This window comes from Chamaea fasciata, unplaced genomic scaffold, assembly GCF_029207755.1.
Source record: "Chamaea fasciata isolate MVZ Bird 193981 ecotype frontalis unplaced genomic scaffold, bChaFas1.0.hap1 SCAF_5, whole genome shotgun sequence".
Classification (NCBI taxonomy): Eukaryota; Metazoa; Chordata; class Aves; order Passeriformes; family Sylviidae; genus Chamaea; species Chamaea fasciata.
In genome coordinates, this window is record NW_027094090.1 from 67325528 (window position 1) to 67346688 (window position 21161).

Consider the following 21161-nt stretch of genomic DNA (forward strand, 5'->3'; position numbering starts at 1 on the left):
GTCAAGTTCTTAGCTCCTCTGCAATTCAGGGTAGATAACAAGATTTGAATCTGGGGTCCTGCTGGGGTCAATGGCAAAATTCTCATTAATTTCAAAAGGTCAGGATCTCACTTTGTATTTTGCAAAATCTTGATCATGCTGTTGAGATTTCTCACGTGCAGTCATAGTGCAACATGAGGAGTTACAGATGCCTAATCAGGGCCTGGGTATCTGTTGAGATTAGCCTTCCAAGGATGTACTTGTGGATGCAGAGAGTTTTCTTTGCTCCCTTCTTCAATCTGAAAATGCGTGCCTGACCTAAAACTCAGCAGAACAACAGATAAAGCTCTGGGCTGAATCACTTGGCTGGAAGTGTTGAGATGATGGGGCAATTCCCTTGCTTTGAACTTTTCTATAAGTGCTTCTCAATTATATCTTCTTATTTTCTTAAAAAAAAAAAAAAAAAACAGAAAAACACCAAAACTTTTGGTTTAGACCTCTGCTTTCCCCTCAGGGGGAATGGATGGAGCTTAGCACATTTCAGCATGTTGCCCTGAAAAATACAGCAGTCATTTCATGAGACCAATGTCTGTGCTGTTCCACAGTTTGCAAGGTTAAAGCTGCATGTTGGAAAAGTTAGAAAGCTGTGCGACCTTCCACAAGCCCTGGACTCCTGATCCACTTAATAGCTCTTCAAATTTTAACTTCAGTTTCCTGCTTCCTTCTTCATGCTTCCCAGTGCAGGCTTTTCCACCTGTGTAGGGAAACCTGTCTCCTCTCTCATGGAGTACCATTTCCCAGCCTGTGATCCACTTCCTCACAAAAAGATAATCGGAGACAGGAAAGCAATAAACTTTTATTCCCTAGGAGGGCTTGGCATCACTAAGATCAATACACTTTCTAATCTTTTCTCTCTCTCTTAGCAGATAAGACTTGGGAGCAGATTGGTTTCTTTTGAAATGGGGAAGAAAAATGTTAGGGAAAGCAGTTTGACACTGCTATCATGGAAGGCGGGATAATTACTTAAAAAGAGCCAACTTTTTTTAATGTGAAATAACTGTATTGGACAGGATGAAAATCTGTGCAAAACAGCCTTGTTGACTCTTTGCTGAAGAACTGATCTTTGTTGAAGGGAGCTTTAAGTGTTTGTAGAAACACATCTCCTGTACTGCCTCAGTCTTACCAGTTCATTTTGTCCCATGCCTTTGTCTCACGGGCAGTCAGTCAGTCCACGGAACCGCTGAGCAGACAGGCACCTCTTGTGATACGTCACCTTATAACTTTTTAACTTTCCCTATAGAAGGATTTGAGGTTATTATTCTCAAAACTCTCCCTAATGTAGGATCAGCATTAGCAGCTCTCTTGGTGCAGGCACCAAGGCCCGTTTCTGAAGGCCCATCCATCTTGGGAACTGCCAGCAGCAGATGAAAATCCAAATGTTGCAAATTGAATCATTTGGTATTTTGTAATCAGCCTCTGCTGCAGTCCATTATTTTGTATTGTCTTGTTGACTAAGGAGGAAAATTAATCTCTGAGCAGTTTATAACGTAGTGTTTAAATATTTGTAGGCATTATTTGTCTTCACTTAATCTTTTTCTAATCTGAGGAGATTCAGCTCTTTCAACCTTCCCTAATGGATCTTCTTTTTAATTATTTTTAATCAGTTTGTTACTGTCCTTCAGGGGAAGCTTTGTTTCTGAGCTAAATACGATTTGGCCAGTGCCCTGTCTCTGGAAAGGTTTTCATCTTTGTGTGAAATGTGCTCTCTGCAGCTGGAGACCTGTGACACTGCATGCAAATCTATCCACTGCAGCCTCAGTTCTGAATGCCTGGTGTCTCCACTGCCCTGCACCTAAGAAATTGTACATATCAATGGGAACAAAGCACAGAGAAATTCCAAAACACAACCATGTGTTGTTGTATTGGGCTGTTCACGTGGCTGGGTAGTGGAGAACCTGGTCCTGAGTTGTTCTGCTTGCCCCCTTGCAGCTTGAATTCTAGGATTGAGTAATTCTGCTTGATCTGCTTGAAGATTATTAATAACGAGCAACCCTGAGCCTGCCATCAGTTTTGGAGTCTTGGCTCTGACCCATCTGTCATTTGGACAACACTTCAGAATACTTGGTTGAGTCTCAGTGCCTCCAGGAACAATTTACCTCGAGGCTCCAAGTGTGAACTAAAGAGTGTGGTATTAGTACAGATGGACTAAGGCCAAGCCTGGATGACATCCAGGGCACTAACCTGTCCCTGGAAGAGATGTCCAAACTGGCACGCAATAAGTTGACTCCCTCAGATCTAAAAAAATCCTCGTTAGTCTTGCCCAGCCCCTAGGCAAGGAAACAAGTTAATAGTCTAAAGCAGTGCAGTGAGAGGCACAAGGCAGTGAGACTGGATCAGTGCAAACCTTCAGGAGCATCTCATCCCCAGGGACAGCAGAGAGGAACACACAGAGAGATGCAGTGGGTTGAGCAGGCTGTCCTGGAACTTCCCTCCACCTCTCAGTCTTTGAGATCATCCTTTCTAGAGTCCCTAAATCGGCTCGAAGCACGGGCTCACAGCCACCCTTACAGTTCCCATCGTGGAATCAAAATGGAACAAATTGAACAACAGATGTAATTTACTTTGCTGACAGCACTGACAGATTCTGTGAGCTTTTCTCACCCCCCCTCCTCCAGCCTGTGGCAGCCAATGAGGAAGACGTGAGAAATTCAGAGATGTTGCCACAAAGTGGAAGACGTTAAACGCTGAGCTGCAACCCCCCAATTTTCGCCAGCTGTGTTTTTCCTTCTAACCCTTTATTCTTGCAGCACTTAAGCTTGAATTAGTAAAGGCTTTCCACAAAAGAGAATGATCCGATTCTAAGAATATATCTGTCTACATGTTTCCATGGTGTTTATTCCCCGTCCACCTCCGCCCCTCCAAGAAAATGCTGGGTTTTTATTGTTGTGGGGTTGAAGGGGTTTTTTTTTTTTTAATCATCTTTTTGGCAGGGGTTTGCATGAATGTGAAAAATTTACAAAGAATAAGCACGCAAGTATGAGCAACCCATCAGTGTGATTGCAGAGGTTATTTCACCTCCATCTGCTCTACCAGTGGTGGGTAAGGGGAGAGGGGCCACAGTTCAGAGCACTGAAGGGCCGCAGCATCAATGCACCGAAAAAGCAGTTTCCACATCCAATTTGCATAAATGCTGACCTCAATCTGTTTTCCCTTTCCTCGTTAACAACTTCACATGCAACTGTAATGGTTTGCTGTACCACTGCCTTGAAAGTGAGTAACAGCAGTGACTTACTCATTGGCACCTGCCACGAAAACCTGCTGCTGAACATTTGTTCGACACACTTGTTGTGCGAAATGAAGCCTTTATGAGCCCTTCAGAACTCAACTTTGGACTTCTGAGCCCTCTTCCTCTATATAAAAAGAAACACTCTATTAAAAATAAGATTTTTGGGGTTGGTTATGGGAGGTGTTAACAGAGACCCTCTGCCCAGTGCTCCTGTGTGGGAAGGACCTTTTTAATAGCCCTGTCTTCCTGTTGCCCTTTCACTTTTCTTTCTCCTTTTGTTCTTCTTTAGACTGTATCCTAATTGCTGCTGTCTAATCACCGCAGAGACCTTTCGTGTCTTTAATCTTTAGTCTTTTGACCCAGAGCTATAAAATTGAGAGCTAAACTACTGGGACATTTCTACACGACTTAGGATTTTGAGTGCCTCCGTTTGTGGGTGCACTGCTTGAGCCCCACCACCAGTTTTATCAAGAAATGATGACTGATACCTTCTGGGGAAAAAAAAAAAAAAAAGCAAATCAATAGATTTGTTAGCCGTGGACCCAGATCTACTAGACAAATTCACAAATGACAGACTGGGTCATTATCTAGATCCTGGGAAAGAAAAAGACAAGGAAATACGCCCAAGGTCAGGACACAAGTCATGTGTCTAGAACCATTTATTAAATTGTTGTTTATTTGGAGTTTAACTTGTTTCAACATCTTGCTTTTAAGACAAAGGGCACTACAGCTAAATCTTCACCAGCCTTACTGTGAATATTAAGCCCTTCCTGCCTGCAAAGAGAATTGGTCCATTAATATTGGCTTTATTCATTGGTTTCAGAGGGATTTCTGCCTGGGCAGGATTTGAGGGCTCAGTGTGATGAGTGGTCATGCCATCATGAGAGTGTAGTTTATCTGCACCCATGGCCCACTCCAGAACTGTCTCCTTGTAACTCTGAACTGCACCCAAATTGGAGACCCCAAAACAATATTGAGCGCATCTTCCAAAAGAAACAAAGAGAAATGGAGGGTTTAGAAGTCAATCAGAGGATTGACTGGAGACCTCCCAGTACCTAAAGGGGGCTTACAGGAAGCTGGAGAGTCCCTGTTTGCAAGGGCATGTAGTGATGGGACGAGGGGTAAGGAATTAAAACAAAGTGGGCAGATTTAGATCAGAAATCAGGAAGGAAACATTTACAGTGAGAGTGGGGAAACTCTGGCACAGGTTGCCCAGAGAGGAGGTGGTGGATTCCCCATCCCTGCAAGCTTCAAAGGTCAGGTTGGACAGGGCTGTGAGCAACCTGACCTCGTGGAAGTTGTCCCTTCTCATTGCAGGGGGTTGGACTAGGTGGCCTTTAAGGGTCCTTTCAAACCCAAACTATTCTGTGAATATTCACCGCAGAGCATCGACTTTACTGACTTTTAAAGCAAGCATATCTAGAATGAATAAATCAGGATGTTGTGCTGATCTTGCCTACGTGGTGTTGCTTCTAAGACTCGTAAGAAGAGGAGAAGGGGCAGTCCTGTCTGTCAATAATGAAGTTGCAGCTCATTCAGGTTCTTTGATAGTAATTCTTCCAACAAATCTTCAGAGCTTTTACAATATCTCTGAGTTCCTATCAGACAAAGGTCTGTTATCATCTGTGCGCTAGGAGTTCTAGATATTGCATGTTTTATTTGAGAATTTCGGATGTGATTTCACGACTGGAAACTGGGTTAATTATCTAAAATGTAGAATTTTCCCAGGATTCCTAGATTGTGAGCTGGGTACGGAGGAACTTGGGATGTACTGATCAAGTGCAAAAAAAAATAATTGACAGTCTTGCCTTCACTTATTAAAGAAGGTAGTGATTATCTACATCTTACAGTGCTGTTTTACACAATCTTTATTTTTAAGGACTTAATTGGCTATGGGAATCAACGAATGGTGTGTGCCTGTATCCTCCTGTGCAGGCAGCAATCAGTACTGTTCTGATGTAGTTGTGGAAGAATTTGCTATCGGTCTACACTGAGATAAATGGACGCATTTATAAAACAGCAGTGCAGTAATACAGGCAGAAAATCCTTTCTGGATAATCAGCCATGCAAATGTAACACACAACGTAAACAGGGACAGGAAGGGGTAGCCTGGAATTCCAAGATGAAATGAAGTTTTTAGGTTTGGAAACCCACCACCCTAGGGGATATTTTTACGCTCGAATTGAGCACTTCATCCTTTTGGAGTGAATTTCCAAAGACTTTAAAGGGCGAGAAGGTTTTTTTTACATAACTGAGTAGCAGTAAGAGATGGAACTGCTGCAGTAGCTGTAATGAAAGGACTGTGGCTAAACAGCCTTTGGGCTCCTGGATGACTTTTCCAAAGCCCAACCTTTTCCTTGTTGATGCTGTCAGCTGTTGAGTACACAAGAGGAAGGGAAAATGATCTGCCAGTCACCTGAACCAACAAGCAGAATGATCAAGAGTGAGGGCTTGGCACAGCAGACTGCAGGATGTGTTTGTGCAAAGTCCTGAAGACCTGCTCAGGTCTTTGGGTCAGTGTCTGGCCAGTTCTTTCCCCACTCTTCTGGATGACCCAGACAGCCTCAGAGCAGGCACAGTGACCTGAGCCACCACTGGAAAAAAAACAACTAACTTCTGAGGGAACAGTTTCAGAGTTGGTTTTTCTTTTGTTTTGTTTTTTTTATATCCTCCAAGTGCAGCAGTTTCAGCATGCTCTGGAATGTGAGTTGCTTTATCACTTGGCAGTAATTGAATTTCAATATTTCACTTCTGGTTAACGTGTTCCATGTTAAACTGAACTGAGATACATTTGATTTTTTTTTTTTCCCCTCTTTTATATATTAAGCCTGCAGAAAGTGAGTGAGGCGGCAAAGCCAGAGTTTGATTGGGGCTTGGAATTTTTCTTTGATGTAAGGATTTCTTGCTGTGTAACCGATGCTTTTAGTGGGAGTTCAGTATCCCTGTATTGCCAAACATGCTGCAGAGATATGTAGCACCCTCCACTTTTCACAGAAAAACAGAGAAGTCCTTCAAAAAAGCACAAAATTACAGGTGGGACGGGAGAACGTAAAAATGGTGATTTATACTGATTATTTTTGTTTGCCCTCCCCTAGCTGACTAGAGGAATTTCCCAGGGGTAGTTGTACCAACAAAATTTAATGTGCTGAGATTTTGTCAGCAAATCCACTCCTCAGATAGCTGATTTGCCACGACGATGCTGCGTGTCCCTTTGGAGCACTACTAGTGCTAATAAAAGTTGCATCTTTGTGAAAACAAAAGCCAGTAACACTGCTGGGACTTTCTTTTTTTTCCTAAGTGAAGGGGGAGAGCCTAACAGTTTTCCCCTCTGCTTTGAAGAGTGTGTTTTCCCCTCTGCTTTGAAAAGTGTGAAGTTAAATGGCCTTTGCCATCTGTTGAGGCTGTACAATAAACTTGTGTGAAGGCCATTTGAAATCACAGCTTTAACTAGGGCACTGCTAAACACGTTCAGAATTTCCCCTCTAGTGTTGATTCCGGCTTGGTGGTTGGACTTGATCTTTAGAGGCCTTTTCCAGCCTCGATGATTCCCTACCTTTCCAGCAAGCACCAACTGCTGTGCTGGGGAAGTACAGGGATCAGGAAGCATTTTCAACAGAAATAATTTGCTGTGGAAAACAGCTCAGCCCAGCCATTGTGTGCCACAGCCATTTTGACCTGCTGGTATTTGAATGCGAGCTGTAATTCTCTTCCTTACCCTCAAACAGAGACCTTGTACTTTCCATAATGGCTCAGTCTGGTAAAGAACATCAGACTGTAAAAAACAATGTGCACCCAAGCTGAAAACAGATTAAATGTGGATGTGGAACTTTACTAACAAGCGAAATGATGTTGTGGAATTCAGTGCTTATAAACTGAGAGCTAAAAAACGCAGTGGAAGGACTCAGTGACAGCATACAGTCAGTATCAGTCATCTGGGACTAGATAGTTGAAAGTTTGGTCTTTTCCTATGTTTCTCTGACTTTATATAGTCTTTCCCAGCTGATAAAAATGTTCGTATCCTTTGGAAAGGGGTCTGTATTTAATGAGTGCTGCAAATGTGCTCCCATAAAAGAATGAGTGCGGCAAATTCTACTGGCGGCAGTGCCCTTCCCTCAGACTGCATGCCACTAAAGCAAACGTGGTTTGCCCCATGTGACGGCAAAATGGCATTCCTGAGCAACTTCAGAGGAGCTCATATGAGCTATTTTACATGTTTTCACTTTGCCATCAAGGAAATGCTTGATCTCAGCTCCCACCTTGCTCTTGGGCAGGCAGCAGCAGCCTGGCAGGACCCTCCTGCAGGACTCCTGCCTTTGCACAGTCTCCCCAGGAAGCTCAAGCCAGTCAAGGTGTGTCTCCTGCAGGGTTTTGTTCCCTCATGGCTCTGGAGGTTGAGCCCCAGGACTGTTTCCATTAGTCTTCTGTACAGTGCTGAAGCTTGGCCACTTCTGGAGGCTGCGCCCTCTGCTCAGGGAGATCAGGCAGTGCAGCAATGATCTGTAGCTACACCAAAATCTTCTCATTAATAAACCACAAATTATGGCTCACCTGGGTCAGGGCAGGTGGACTGGGGTGAGGACATTGATAGCAGATTCAACATCTTTGGTCTTTGAGCATCTTCAACCTTTGTTAGGAGAGGTGAAGAAGCAACCTCTGCAGACCCCACGTCCTCAGATCTCGGTCTGCCACATTCCCCTTCTCTCTTCTGGACTCGTCTTCCACTGCTGCAGTTCCTTTGATTCTTTCTCAAGGGTTCTCTGCTGCAAATTAATCTCGATGTTTCTGTTGTCCTCATCAAGGCAGTCCTTTCTCAGTTAATGGCTCCATTTAGCTCCTGCAGAGAGTTCTGTACAAATTGCCAGTGTTTCTGCCTCAGAGTGGAATTCTAATTTGCTCTTTCCATCACTGCAGAGTCTACGGGATGATTGGGGAACCAAGCGACACATGGGAGTCCTCTTATTTTTCCTGCTGCCAACGTATGATGAATCTTGCCTGAGTTATTAATTTTTATCCCGCAGTGACTGTATAGCAGAATAACCTGTCTGGAGCATTCTCTGCCCTGGTTCACAATCTCTGTGCCCATTGTCTTCACCCAGATCTGTCCTGCCTTTCTCATGAAGACACTGAAAAAGGTTTAAAGTGTTTATATGTACCTAGAGAATTCACATACAGAATTTATAAAATTCTATGGTTGAGGTAACGCAGCAAGTAGAGCCTTAAAAATAGGAGCTTGGAGGGAACAACTGAGCTTAAAATCTCCTTTTTCCTTCAGTATTTCAAATTAAAAGAAATGCGATTGTCAAAGCAGGAGCTGCTGATGAAGTGCTGCTTGTTCCTTTGACTGTCATCTGTTCAGACTGAAGCTGGGCTGAACTCTCTGGTGGTTCTTTTTCATCCACCCAGTAGCACCAGCTACAAAATGTGAACCCTTTAGGAACAGTTTTAAGGAGTGACTGCAGCTTAGAGTACCTCTAAGATGATGCTTAGGAAGAAATTCTGACCAGTCTAAGAGCAAAGAAATCTGGAGGCCTTTTGCCTGTGTTTTTAAGCCATTGCTCCCAAGTCAATAAAAGTCTAGTTTACTTTAGTTTTTACATTTTTTTGCTTATTACAAAGTTTGGACTTTTTGTAATTTTTTTACGCCCATCTCTCTCTCGAGTCAGCTCTGAGACCATAAATTCCCACTCCTTTTCACCTGTCCTAAAGACTCAGAACAGCTGAAAGACTATCCCAGGTCAACAAGACGAGAATACTTTTCATGATGCGCTTGAATTTAGAGACGGGAATGCTTAAATGTGTTTTGTAATTTTTTAGTAACTATGTACATCAAGCTTCTATTTTTTTTTCCCTGAGGAATTTCTGAAGATAAATTCATAATCATACAGTCCTTCCAGTCCTGTGCCCCAGCCTATTCAAGCAAAGCTCCTGTGCATATCAGCTCATTTCCACTGGTAACAATAATATTGACCATTGGCCTCAGGGGAATTATTCATTTATGTGCCTTAAATTATGCACATACACGATTGCTGGATTAAAAACTGACCAAGCAAAGACAATTAATTAGATTTTTAAATCAGGGAAGGAATCTGCTAGGTGGAATCTGCATCCTCAGTGCAATAATGCACTGAGCCCACTTTTTAGGGTATATGCAGGGTAATAGAAAATACAGATCTTTTATAGAAAGATATAGAAATATAATAGAAAATAGGATCTCTTCCTTGCTCCATTTCTGAATGGTGAAGTCAGATGGATATATGTTTTGTCTATTGACTTACTTGAGGTGTATGTGGAGAGCAACCAGGAATTTATCAAGTAAAACTATGCTTTTTTTCATGTCTTTATTGACATGATGCACAGCAACCTCCCACCCTTCAGGCTCCAGACAAACCAGCAGATTCAGGAGATTTCAGTGCTAGAGGAGCAATCTTATAATTTGTCCCACAGGTTGGAGAAAGTTCTTATTGAGCCTGTGATACAAAGTCAATTTTAGTACTGTGTCCCTCGTATGCCAACTTTTAGTTCTGTGTCACCTCACTGATATCTTTCTGTTGCTTCTTTTAAGCACTCACAGTTTTTTAAAGTTAGAAATTGTGACTAATGATAAGCAATCTCCTGGTTAAAAGCAGCGAGAATGTAAACAATGTAAACATTGCAAATGTTCGCAATACATTTAAAATTGCATAGTTAATTATCACAAGCATTACATTAAAAAAAAACCCCAGTATAACATAAGCAGTGTACAGTTTAGAGATCAGATAAAAAGATTATGTGCAGGATTTATTATCAGAGCTAACAATACCAAATTTCTGCCTTTTTAGGTGTTCATTTATTTGTGTCACAGCCTCAATAGTCACAATCCTTTTACCCACCTACAAGTTAAGAGCATGACCAAACGAGACAATCCCCAGATGTCTCAGACCTCTAAGTAGAAGTCGAGAGAAAGGAGTCAAACCTTCTTGTCACACATCCTCTGATAACTCCCAAGAGTTTTCAAGGTAAAGACTCCAAGCACTGCAGAGCCAAGGGATTTTAAGCCCAAAGCTGGTTTGCAGTTGAGAAATCAACCAGAAGATATTGTTTTGTTTATTACAATTGGAGTTGTACCTAATTCTGACTGAAAAAGATAGCAGAGAACATTTTTCCCTCGCAGTGCCAAACAGCGCATCATCCTATTTAAAAAAAAATAATAATAAAAAAGCAGAGTTTTAAGTTTTAGTTCCATGAGGTTATGTGTGAATGAAATGCATTCGCCCAAAATATTCATGGGAAGAGAAGGAAAGAGGAGGTGGAAAAGGAAAATTGATGTTTTAAGCTAAAGCTCTTTGATCTATGATAAATATCCCAAACTCTCATCAATACCTGCACGGCCCTTTATGTATCCCCCGAGCTCTGCCTGCCAGTAGCCTACCATGAGATCTTTGATCTGAAGAAATGACTTCCGCACATCCCAAAAGTTAGGAAGGTGTTTAAGTGCTGTTCCTGGAAAAGGTGGCTTTCAAAATTAAGGCTTCAAGCTGGAAGATAATATTTAATGACAGTTGAGTGGTATCTCTTATTTCTGCTGTCTCCTGCTCCCCATCCTCTCCAATTTTAGATTGTCACGAGATAGATTTGGTTTCAGCTAGAGATTTTCCTACTGGCCATAACCATTAGTTTTGGCTAGGTTGTTTTCTGCGGCAGGAAATTCCAGAGATAGGTTACAGAAAATAGCATTTCTATGCAAAAATTCCAAATTTGCTGCCCTTTAATTTTATTAAATATGCTGCTCCTCTCACCAAATGTTACTCTGTGAAAGGTTATACACTTCCTTGTAGAATACTACACTTCATTATAGAATACTTGTAGTACTAGCATTTTTAAAAAATGTTATCACAACATTCTATAGTCGTTAGGAATCAATTTAAATTTATTCAAGGAACAGAAGCCTAACCCAAGTGCCCTTACTTATTTCCATTAAGCTGCAGCTCTCCAGCACTGTGAACAAGGCAGGTTTCTTTTTTTTTTTTTTTTTTTTTTAATTCAGCTTGCTGCTTTCCAGTGCCTGATTTCCAGCTGCCCTTTTCTGATGGATTAAACTTTTCCTGTCACCCTCTGTTGTTTTTTGAAAGACGTTTACCACAGAGTGTCAGGGTGTGAGCGTGTGACTTGTAAAGTCAGCAGAATTCAGTGAATTGTTCCTGCCCCTCCCATTAAGTGGTTGGTGATGCTCAGCCGCCATGGTAATAGGTTATCTGCCTCTAACGTTGTCTTTGAGCTGGGTAAGGAATGAGACACTTGCAAATGTGCCAGACTATTATCCCTGGGAAAGGGAAAAAAAAAAAGAAAAGACTAAACAACTAATGCTTGAATGTCTCCTGTGGCCTTGCCAATGTGACTTCACCTGTGTCTTCTGAAGAACCAGAAGACAAAGGCACAAAGGTCTGTTAAGAAAGATTTTTATTCCTTGGCCGCTACTGAAAATGCTGATAGTAATTGAGATCAGCAGAATACAAAATTAAAAACCCTGGTGAATTTTTTTTAGGTGATTTTTCTAGGTTTTTTTATTATTATTATTATTTCTAGGTGATTTCCTGTAGCACTGAGAGAAAAGCCTTTGCTGAAATGCTAGAGGCATTGATAGCAATTAAGGGTGCTTGGCAAAGACGGAGCTCTTCCAACAGACCTCGTATGTGCTGAAATGACCTCTTTTTGTCATGAAACTGAGTGCTTTCTTTGACAGCACCCACTGAGGCAAGGCAGCATCCCACTCTGCAGATTGGAAAGCTGGAGCATAATGAGGCAAAGGATGTCCCCACGGTTCCAGAGAGGGGATGTAGGAAATAATAATGAGAAGGAATCCTTATCTTCAGGATCTCTGAGAGATGATGCAGAAATGCTCTGAAATGTGCCAACTTCCTCACTGTTGAGAACAGTGGCATGTAAGCGTTGAGATGTCAGGCTCAGAATTATTTCCACAAATGACAATCTGCAGATTCCCACCGATCCTGAGCTTCCAGCTGACATAACAAGTGTTCCATACGTGCTGAAGTTGGCAGCAGGTTGCAATTACCTGGACTGAAAGTTATAATTCGGACCCACACTGGTGGACATGATAGCCTTTGTTCAGAAATGTGAATTTAGAAAGTGATCTGCCTTTTCTGTCGGGATTCCTGGGGTTAGTTGTAAGCACTTAGGGAGGAGTGCTGCACTCAGGCACCAGAAAACTGAGCTGTGTTCCAGGAGTTGTTCATCCTAGAGAGGAAACCTATAACAGCCAGCTCCTGTTCACTGGGGGCAACAGTACAAAATATATTTTGCAGACTTCCTTTTCTGCACTCAGGAGGGTGCAAATGGCAACACTCCTGGCCTTGGTGTTACTGTTTTGGTTCAGTCTATTCCTATTCTTTTTCCCCCACCTTTCACCAAACAACCTATTTATTTCTCTGCCTTTCTCCTGCAGCTGTTTTTCAGGAGCAAGCAGTAAGCTCACAGTGTTCTCTTTCCTTGTTGCAGGGAGGTTTTAACATAATTTTACAAACACTTAACCTTGTATGATCGTATAACACGCATTCCTGCCACCTGTGGGTCAGTCCCACAGGAATGATGTCACCTCACAATAGTGGAATAATCTCACCTGCTACTAAAGAAAAAAAAAAAAAAGACATGAGAGCATCAAACACAGGGAAGTCCAGCAACAGACTCAGCTGTCTTCTAAATACTGACAGTTTCTCTCTGCTTGAGGAGCTCCTGCTGTCTGTGCCCCTCAGCCTCTTACGTATACAACTGTGCAATAAAAAGGAGGTGAAAAGCTGACCTCTGAAATTTCCAGTCTGAGAAGTCCCAAATGCTCTGCTGTACCAGGACGCAGGTCTGCTTTACAGGACTCTTTTGTGCTGATGCTGGCTGGTACAATTGTTATGCAATTGTGCAGGCATTGGGAATAACAGGGTACACTGTATTCTAGTTAGATACTTTACCAGGATATCTGGAAGTTTCTTCCTGAAGGTTTGTCCTTCTCCTGACATGCACTTGACCTCTGTACCTGGCACCCTGGCATTTGCTCTTTATGATTCTCTTGTACCACAGCTTTGGGAAGTTCTACTTTTCCAGCTGACAAAAAAAAAAAAAAAAGTCCCAAACTGATGATAGACAAATGCCAAGCAGCTGAGGCTTTTTTAGCACCATCTATCATAATTACAGGGATGTCAATTCATCACTGTGCCCACAGTAAAGGTAAATTCTTGTGGTAGTTTTTCAAAGTCATCCATACTCATTGTTTGTGCAGATCGCTTTATATAGATATCGCTGCTCTTTGTAGGAGAGAGAGGGTGTCAAATCTCATTCCTTTACTTAATTCCAACTTGGGCATTTACATTTTGCCTTCTTGGTTTCCCAGCTGGGGTCTCAGAGGAATTTTTTGCTTCTATCTTTATCCTCAGTGATGCTTTGTTCTCATTAAAGCCCTGATGTGCAGTAGACACCAGGGGTGCTGCTTTTTGGTCACACGGGATGAAATGTGGCTTGCAAGCATAAAGAATAATTAGTATGATTTATAAACTGACTGAAAAATTCTGCACGGCTCTAAAAAGGGAAGAAGTTTATTACGCTCGGGGAATGTTTGCAGCTCAGGTATTCTTCTGCCCAGCAAATGTATTTATCCTGTGAGGAAGGAGCTGATGGACTGTTCTCACAGAGGCAAATTTGGAGCTTATTTTTTAATGAGTCTACTTCGGTCACAGCTGAAGGAGCCCTGAGATGGAGTTCTGGGTCGGTCCATTGGCTGTGGACTATTGCCAGGCAAGAACTTTAGTGACTCTGCTTTGGAAGAAAAATGGATAATGGATTCCCACCCACAAAGAACAGATTATATTAGTGTTACTTGTCTTAGTGAAGGTCTGAAATTCCTTTCCCGATTTGTTATGAATCTTGAGTGAAATTTCCTCCTCTGAAGTGTCTCATTGCCCGTGTAGGGGAGGGTATTTTCTTCTGTGATTCCAACAAATGTTTAGGCTGCAAAGGAAAGACCGTTTTCCTGGAAAGGGAAGACAAAATTTTCAAAAGAGTGGAAAACAAAGGAATGTAGATTGCTTTATGCCTTTAGGAACTTTAAAGTTTGCAATTTATGTTCATAAATCAATTTAGTGCTCCTGAACGTGTTATTCACCATCTTTTTCTTTAATGATGCCACGTCTGGATCCAAAGATAAGTGCTTGTGAAGAGTAAAGAAGGGACTCTGGTGTCTGTGATGCCATAATAGAAGTGAGATTCTATTAAGGCATCCAGCAACTTTCCAAAATTTTGAACTTTGAAGGAGGCCTCAAGATAAAATAACGTTAATGCACTAGATGCTTTTAGAATATATACAAGATCTTAGTATGGGCTGGAACTGGACCTTGTATTATAGAGACTCTGGTGCTAAGATAAGTCTCCCTGCTTCATGTGCAGATGCTCGTAGTAGTGTGCAATCCGTGTCACTCAGTTTACAGTCTCAGATTCTCTTAGTGGGAATGTAGGAATTGTGTTTTGAGAAGTGAATCATCCTTCAAGTCGAGGGAAGGAAGTTTGTGGGGAAGATTTAGAAAACGCTTTACCAGGTCAGAACAGGGTGGGCCTTGAAAAGACCTTCCTGAAAAGAGCAAAGCCACTGCCCTCACTGTGGTAAACTGAGGATTCCCAGAGCTCTGCCAGGGAGGGAGCAGGATTTGCCCCCAGTTCCCACCTGCTTCCCTCTGAGGTACCTGGTGGGATCACATTTACTGGGAATTAAATGTGATGTGACAATACACTGTGGCAATGCTTACCCAAAACTGGCGCTGTCATATGTGCGAGCAGCCCGGTTTAGAATTCTTGGGGTGGACACTCTGTGGTGTTGTAAGTGAATTCTAAAAACCAAATCCACAATTAGCATGCAAGTGAGTGCCAGTAGGGCACATGGTTACGTCTTAGGCTGTGTTAGTCACTGACTGTGAGGAAATAGATGAAAGAAAACAGTCAAAGGAGTGGTCACATCGAAAAGAGCACACAGAAACCCTTGGTATGATTATGTGTAAACCAACCACAGGCTCTGTTTACAAACCTTTCCATCTGTTCCTTTGCCTAATCATTTCTGCTTTCCCTCTCTGTCTTCTAACTTTCCTTCATCTTTCCAGATGCAGGACGCTATGGGCTATGAGTTACCATGGGTGTATTTTGTCAGTCTGGTCATCTTTGGATCCTTTTTCGTTCTAAATCTGGTTCTTGGTGTGTTGAGCGGGTAAGCTGACAGTTTTGGTGTCCTTTTTCCAATGCTACAGGGCAAGACTCCATAATAAGGGTTCTTCCCTGTCACCAGGATACTTTCAGAGGGATTAAAAAAATCTGAATCCGAGGAAGCTTCCCATCAGCTCTGAAATACTTTGACAAAATGTCCAAATATTGAAAATAACAATACAGGTAACGAAAGCGGTGTTATTCCCTGACAGAGAAATTCAACCTCAGGGCCTTCCAAATTATTTATGTCAACCTGTCATAAATTTCCAGAAAACTGGCTATTGAAGACTCTTACTGCTGGTGACTTGGGATCTCTTTGGCTGGAGCCTTGCAGTGCTCAGAACCTGAGCTTGTCTCACTAATTATCATTCCACTCTTCCAGGTCAATGATGCCATAGGAAGGGACTGGCCCTGGATCTATTTTGTTACACTAATCATCATAGGGTCATTTTTTGTACTTAACTTGGTTCTCGGTGTACTTAGCGGGTAAGCAGTACCAGGAAAATGTTTTATTATTGTTTATTTAAAAAAAAAAAAATCTGTATTTCTATTCCTACTCTCTGGTTACCAACACAACGGTCACTGGTGGGTTGATCTCCAAAACCTGAAGGGAAGGCCTGGGCTGTTGCTGTGCCAATAGCAAAATACAGCATTCCCAGTGTCACAGAAGGAGCCTTTTGACTAAACCAAAGGGATAAAAGGCAATTTTTTGTCTGTAACACGTTCCTCCACCTGTGGGCAAAGCAATCCGTGCACAGAAGGGGATCACTGTAAAATTTCTGGGAGAGTCAGTAGGACTGAAGGAGGAATGAGAGCAGGAGACAAATCCCTTCACAGCTCTAGGATCAGATTCTTGCCAAATTATGAATTCTCACAGGAGAAATTTTCACATTGTTCGGTATATCTAAAGCACAGCCTACCAGGAGATTATTTTCCCTGGAGAGAGTCTTGGGCACGTTTCTCCTTCAGGAAGCCCATCTTCTCTGTTGTGCAGATTACAAACCTGGCATGATGCAGGGAGAAAACTTCATTTCCCTCTGACCTTTCCCAAGGGTGAACAGAGAAGAGATCCTTTTAGTGTTTAAGCATTTTTAAGACATCCAGACACTTAGCTGTGTTTCAGTTCTGCAGTATAACCCTCGCTGCAAAGCATCATTTTAGCAGCTCTGATCAAAAACAATGGATATTGTCCCCAGTCGTTAAAAAATTTACTGCCCCTGGGGAGCCACATAATTAAAGGAATCAAGCCAGCAAACATTCCTTGCAAGATTTAAAAAAAAAATCTTCTAGAATTAGGCTTCTAGTTCCATATTTGGGCACGACTGGGGGCTACAGACGTTCTGTGTACACGGATAAATATGGTATGAGGATTTTTACGCATCCTCTTTTTGTTTGTACCATCCTGCCTCCTCTGATGAGCTCTAAATGAGTTTGATTAAGGCCTGGACCTGTTGCCTGAGTAGGCAGCCCTGAAGTCCCTCATCTTTTGACCAAAAGAGAGTGAAAATAATCTCTGAGCAGAAGAGAGGACTTGATGCCTCATAGAAATTGTGCCCTCAGGACTTGGATCAAGAAGCTAGGAAGGGACTGGGGGAAAACATCCACCTTTGGCCATCTGGCAAAGAGACAGGTAATAATAGAAGGCCTGCAGGAGGAATTATTTCTGTCTCCATGACTCCACTGAAGGAGATGAGCTGCTGCAAGGAGAAGGGTTTCCACACAGTAATGGAAGTGTGGAGAAAATCCCCCACAATGAAGTGTTGGGCAATAGTCTGTGTTTGCTTATCTGGAGAGTGATGCTCTGGTGAGGTTTTGAAACACACACTCCTCATTCCTCCAGGTGGACTCTCTGCCCAGCAGGTAAGAATGTCGGCACTGGTGAGGGATGGTGATGAGCTGACAGGGAAAGGGATCTGTTCCATCAGAGCTGCACTCATACAGAAATGTTGTTAAAGATTTTACGGTATCTGATTCCATGAAAAGTGCCTGTGAGCCCAGCCATGAGGAGTGCACAGTATTGAAGCACTGCTGGTTAAATTTGCCTGCACTTGGATTTGTACCTGTGCATAATTAACGATTTAATTTCCCCTCTCTTTCATTTTCAACTCAAGAAAGTGTTTGGAGGCCTAAATCTTCCACAGCTAGACCACCGCAGTTAGTGGTAGGAGATGGAAACAGTCTGTAGAGGGAACTGAAATCAAAGATGAAGTTCACCTTGTCTAAGCTGTGAGTCACTCTTTCTGGCTGTCTTCACAGTGTTATGACAGCTGCACTGTTTCTGCAAAAATGTCCTTAACTGGAGAAAAAGTAAAAAGAAACTTAAGAATTTGCATCCATGGGAAAAAAAAAAAAAACCCAAAGAAATTATGGGAGAAATGTTCCAAATTTTCTTTGGTCTAAATAAGCAGTTCTTAAACAATTAACTTTCTGAAGCAGTTCTAAATTCTGCTGAGTTACAAAGTGTCTTCACTTTGCAGATTCAGCCTTTTTTCTTGGAGACTTGCTATTTCTATTAGTCTGATCTGTGCTGATGATCCACCTGTCTGTTCTAGATACAAAGCAGCATTCCTGGTTATCTCTGAATATCCGTTCTGGGCATCTCTGATGGTTTTTTTCCCCCATTTATCTATTTCAGGAGCTTCAGCAGGCATGTTGTGTAGGTAGACTTCACAAATGACAGATTAGCTCGGGAGGGGTTTTAATCACTTCTGAATGCATAAGTGTAATTAATTGTACTCACAAAGACACCTTGATTGCACCTGCAAAATGAAATGCTGGATTCTGCCTCTGCTGAAAGAGCTCTTTTGTAATTTGTTTTTTCCTCAGGTATGTCATCCATTCACGGTCCTGGTGAATTTACTAATCACATACTAGGCTAAATAGCATGTCAGAGTATTTATATGTGGAGCTGTAATCTCTTTCCTGACTTGGCTGAGCACAATGTAAAATTCATGTACTCCCAAGGAGTATCCAGTCAGCAGATCACAGAGTACACCTCCCCAAGCCCAGGCAAAACAATTCCACATCATTGCTCTGAGCAGCGATTAGAAGTCACCTGGGATCAGAGACGTTCACATCTGTGTTATCTGTTTCAGTTAATTAATGAAATTAATTAATTAATGAGGGAAAAAAAAAAAAAGGCGGCACAGGTTCAACCTTCAGAGATGTACACCTAAGAGTACAGAGTCACGTTTCCTTTGAATTTTGATGCAAATCCCAGGACACAGGCCAAACAAGCAGTTGCCTGAGGCACAGGGAGGGCAGGAGAACAGGCATTTCTTCTGCTTTGAGAGGATCCTGCAAAACGCAGTCGGCTGCTTCGGATGCTTTTACTGCCGAGAAAGAGCTCAGAGTGAACAGGAGGCTGGCTGTGGGTGCAGCTCCTCCTTGAGCAGTTTTTGTGACCTTTCAGGTATTTTTCCTAGTCCCCTCTTCCAACCCTTCCCATTCCTTCTCAGGGTGGATGAGCCTTTGGAGCCTCGTGCTCCACTTTGAGTAGTAAGCAAGAGTTTTGAACTGTTGGGATTCTGCTGTTTTGTCCACTTTCCATCTCGCCTCTAAATGTGAGAAATGAGATCGGTCAGAATAACCTGAATTCCGTCACCGGGATGGGAAAGAGAGATTTTCTTCTGAAACAGCACATGATGCAGGGCTGGGTGTTTATGATCTTGACCCACTCTAACCTCACATGAGAAAACATCTCTCCACAATTCTCTGCCCTTTGGTATTCCACATTGGCAGATGTTTCTATAATTTTCTGGGAGAAGTAAACCAAAGTGGAAACAAACTGAATTGTGGTAAAGAACAATCAGATTAAGCATATAATCATTTTACACTGATGGTTTGGGTTCACTGAAAAGAGTCAGATTTCTTGCTAGTTCTGCAAGCCTTTGTTGACCTTACCCCTGCCATGATATTTCAGCCCTTTTTTGAGACGACAACATCTAGACTCAACATGGAAATTCCATCAAAAGCTTTTTTGGTCTTCGGCCTGCCTGCTGGAGCTGCAAACATTTATTGCTAGCTGTGCTGGAGGCAGCAATAATGAGTGCACCTGCCTGCGATAGCCCTGGGCTGAGCATCTCCCTTCCCCTGGGAAGGAAAATGACCACTGGTAGTAACTCCTGATTGTGAACTACATTTGCCCAAGTACAGGCTGCCTTTCCACCTGGGAGGTGGTTTGAATTGCAAAAAAAAAAACCAAAAAACAACCCTGTTCTCAATGGTTTGTTGTTAGTAGAGCATAGAAATGAAGACAATTTAAATGGATTTTCTTTGGAGAGTCATCTGGGATGTGGAGAATCGTGTGCTGTACCAAGGGAAGAGACACAGAACTGCAGGTCTTTCACACGAGGCAAGCACAGTATTTTGCTCTGTGCTAGAAAACTCTAGGTTCAGCCCATTTCAAAATCGGGCCCATTTGTTTTAGGTTCTAAATTAATATTTTACGAGCTAAAAAATTGCAATATTGGAATTTGATCTAACAAACAGGCTGAATAATACACAGATTCATTCTGTGATTATTTTTTGAGAGTTAATTCATTAATTTGCATACAGCACTGTAGCAGACCCAGGGGGAAGATGTCACTGAAGCAGAAAATATAACCAGCATTGATGGATTTTTTCCTAACCTTTGTACAGGTTTTATTATTATTGTTGTTGTTGGGGTTATTTGTTTCTTTTACATTGGAAATAGTAAAATACCACTCCCAGTATAAGAAAATTCCACTTTTCATTTTTTCCACGCCTTGGGGCTGGGTGTGGACCCAGAGCTGAGCGTGAATTAACTTGAGGCAAGAGAAGCCAGTGGTTCTCCTCCTCATTTCCACCTCTGTTGTCACACTCCCTTGGGAGAACCTGAGCCCCCAGCAGTGTGGCAGGGCTGCAGGTGACACTGGCATACATTGTCACATCTTTTGGCTGGAAAAGAAGGGATCATCCTGCTTTGATCCTGCTGCAGTGCTGGTTTCATGCACAGCTCATAATTCTGAAAACCTGATCCAAAACCTGTGAAGTCCATGGGACTCTTCCAGCAGGTTTTGGATCAGACAGGAGGGAAGTGCCTCACCATCACTGTAAGAAACCCACCTCCATCTCAGCCACATGACACTCACAAAATTCACATTTTGGCTGGGATTTTCATTCTCCTCGTATTACGCCCCCAAAATCAATGGTAGATGCGTTCATTTTTGTAGGAAAAGAACCTGAGATAAATTCCAAGTGGAGTAGCATTTTGTTAAATCCATTCCTTGCTGACAGTCTGCAGCAGCAGTAATGGATAATGCACTGGGGAGAATGGCTTTACCTCTCTTTTCTAGGAAGAGTGGCCTGTATTATCTGCTGTGTGTGTCTTGTGTAGCGATCTGCTTCAGCAGATATAAGACTTAATGCTTAGGCACTCTGGGTGCAGCAATTTTCACAATCATTAAGCTTACTTTTTAAAATACAGGTGTTAAAACCTGGTTGAGAACCACATGAGTCCCTAAATAAGGGAGGTCAGCATTTCTTGAAATAAAATTATTGCTGTATAGGTGTCTCTGGAAGAGGAGAAGAAACAGCACTGCAGCCAAAAAAAGAAAGCAAAGCCAGAACTCAGGATCATAACTAAGCAACAGAAAATTCTTGTGCTTATGCCCTGTATTAAGTCTATATTCCCAACAGTTTTCCT

General features: G+C 42.3%; 1 protein-coding gene across 1 annotated transcript in view; it reads left to right on the plus strand.

The window, feature by feature from the left end:
• Nucleotides 1-21161, plus strand: part of CACNA1C (calcium voltage-gated channel subunit alpha1 C) — a 449625-nt gene that overhangs the window by 295288 nt on the left and 133176 nt on the right. Inside the window, exon 9 of the mRNA XM_066184282.1 lies at nucleotides 15876-15979. Within this exon, the coding sequence (XP_066040379.1) occupies nucleotides 15876-15979 (104 nt within the window). The remainder of the gene's footprint in view (nucleotides 1-15875; nucleotides 15980-21161) is intronic.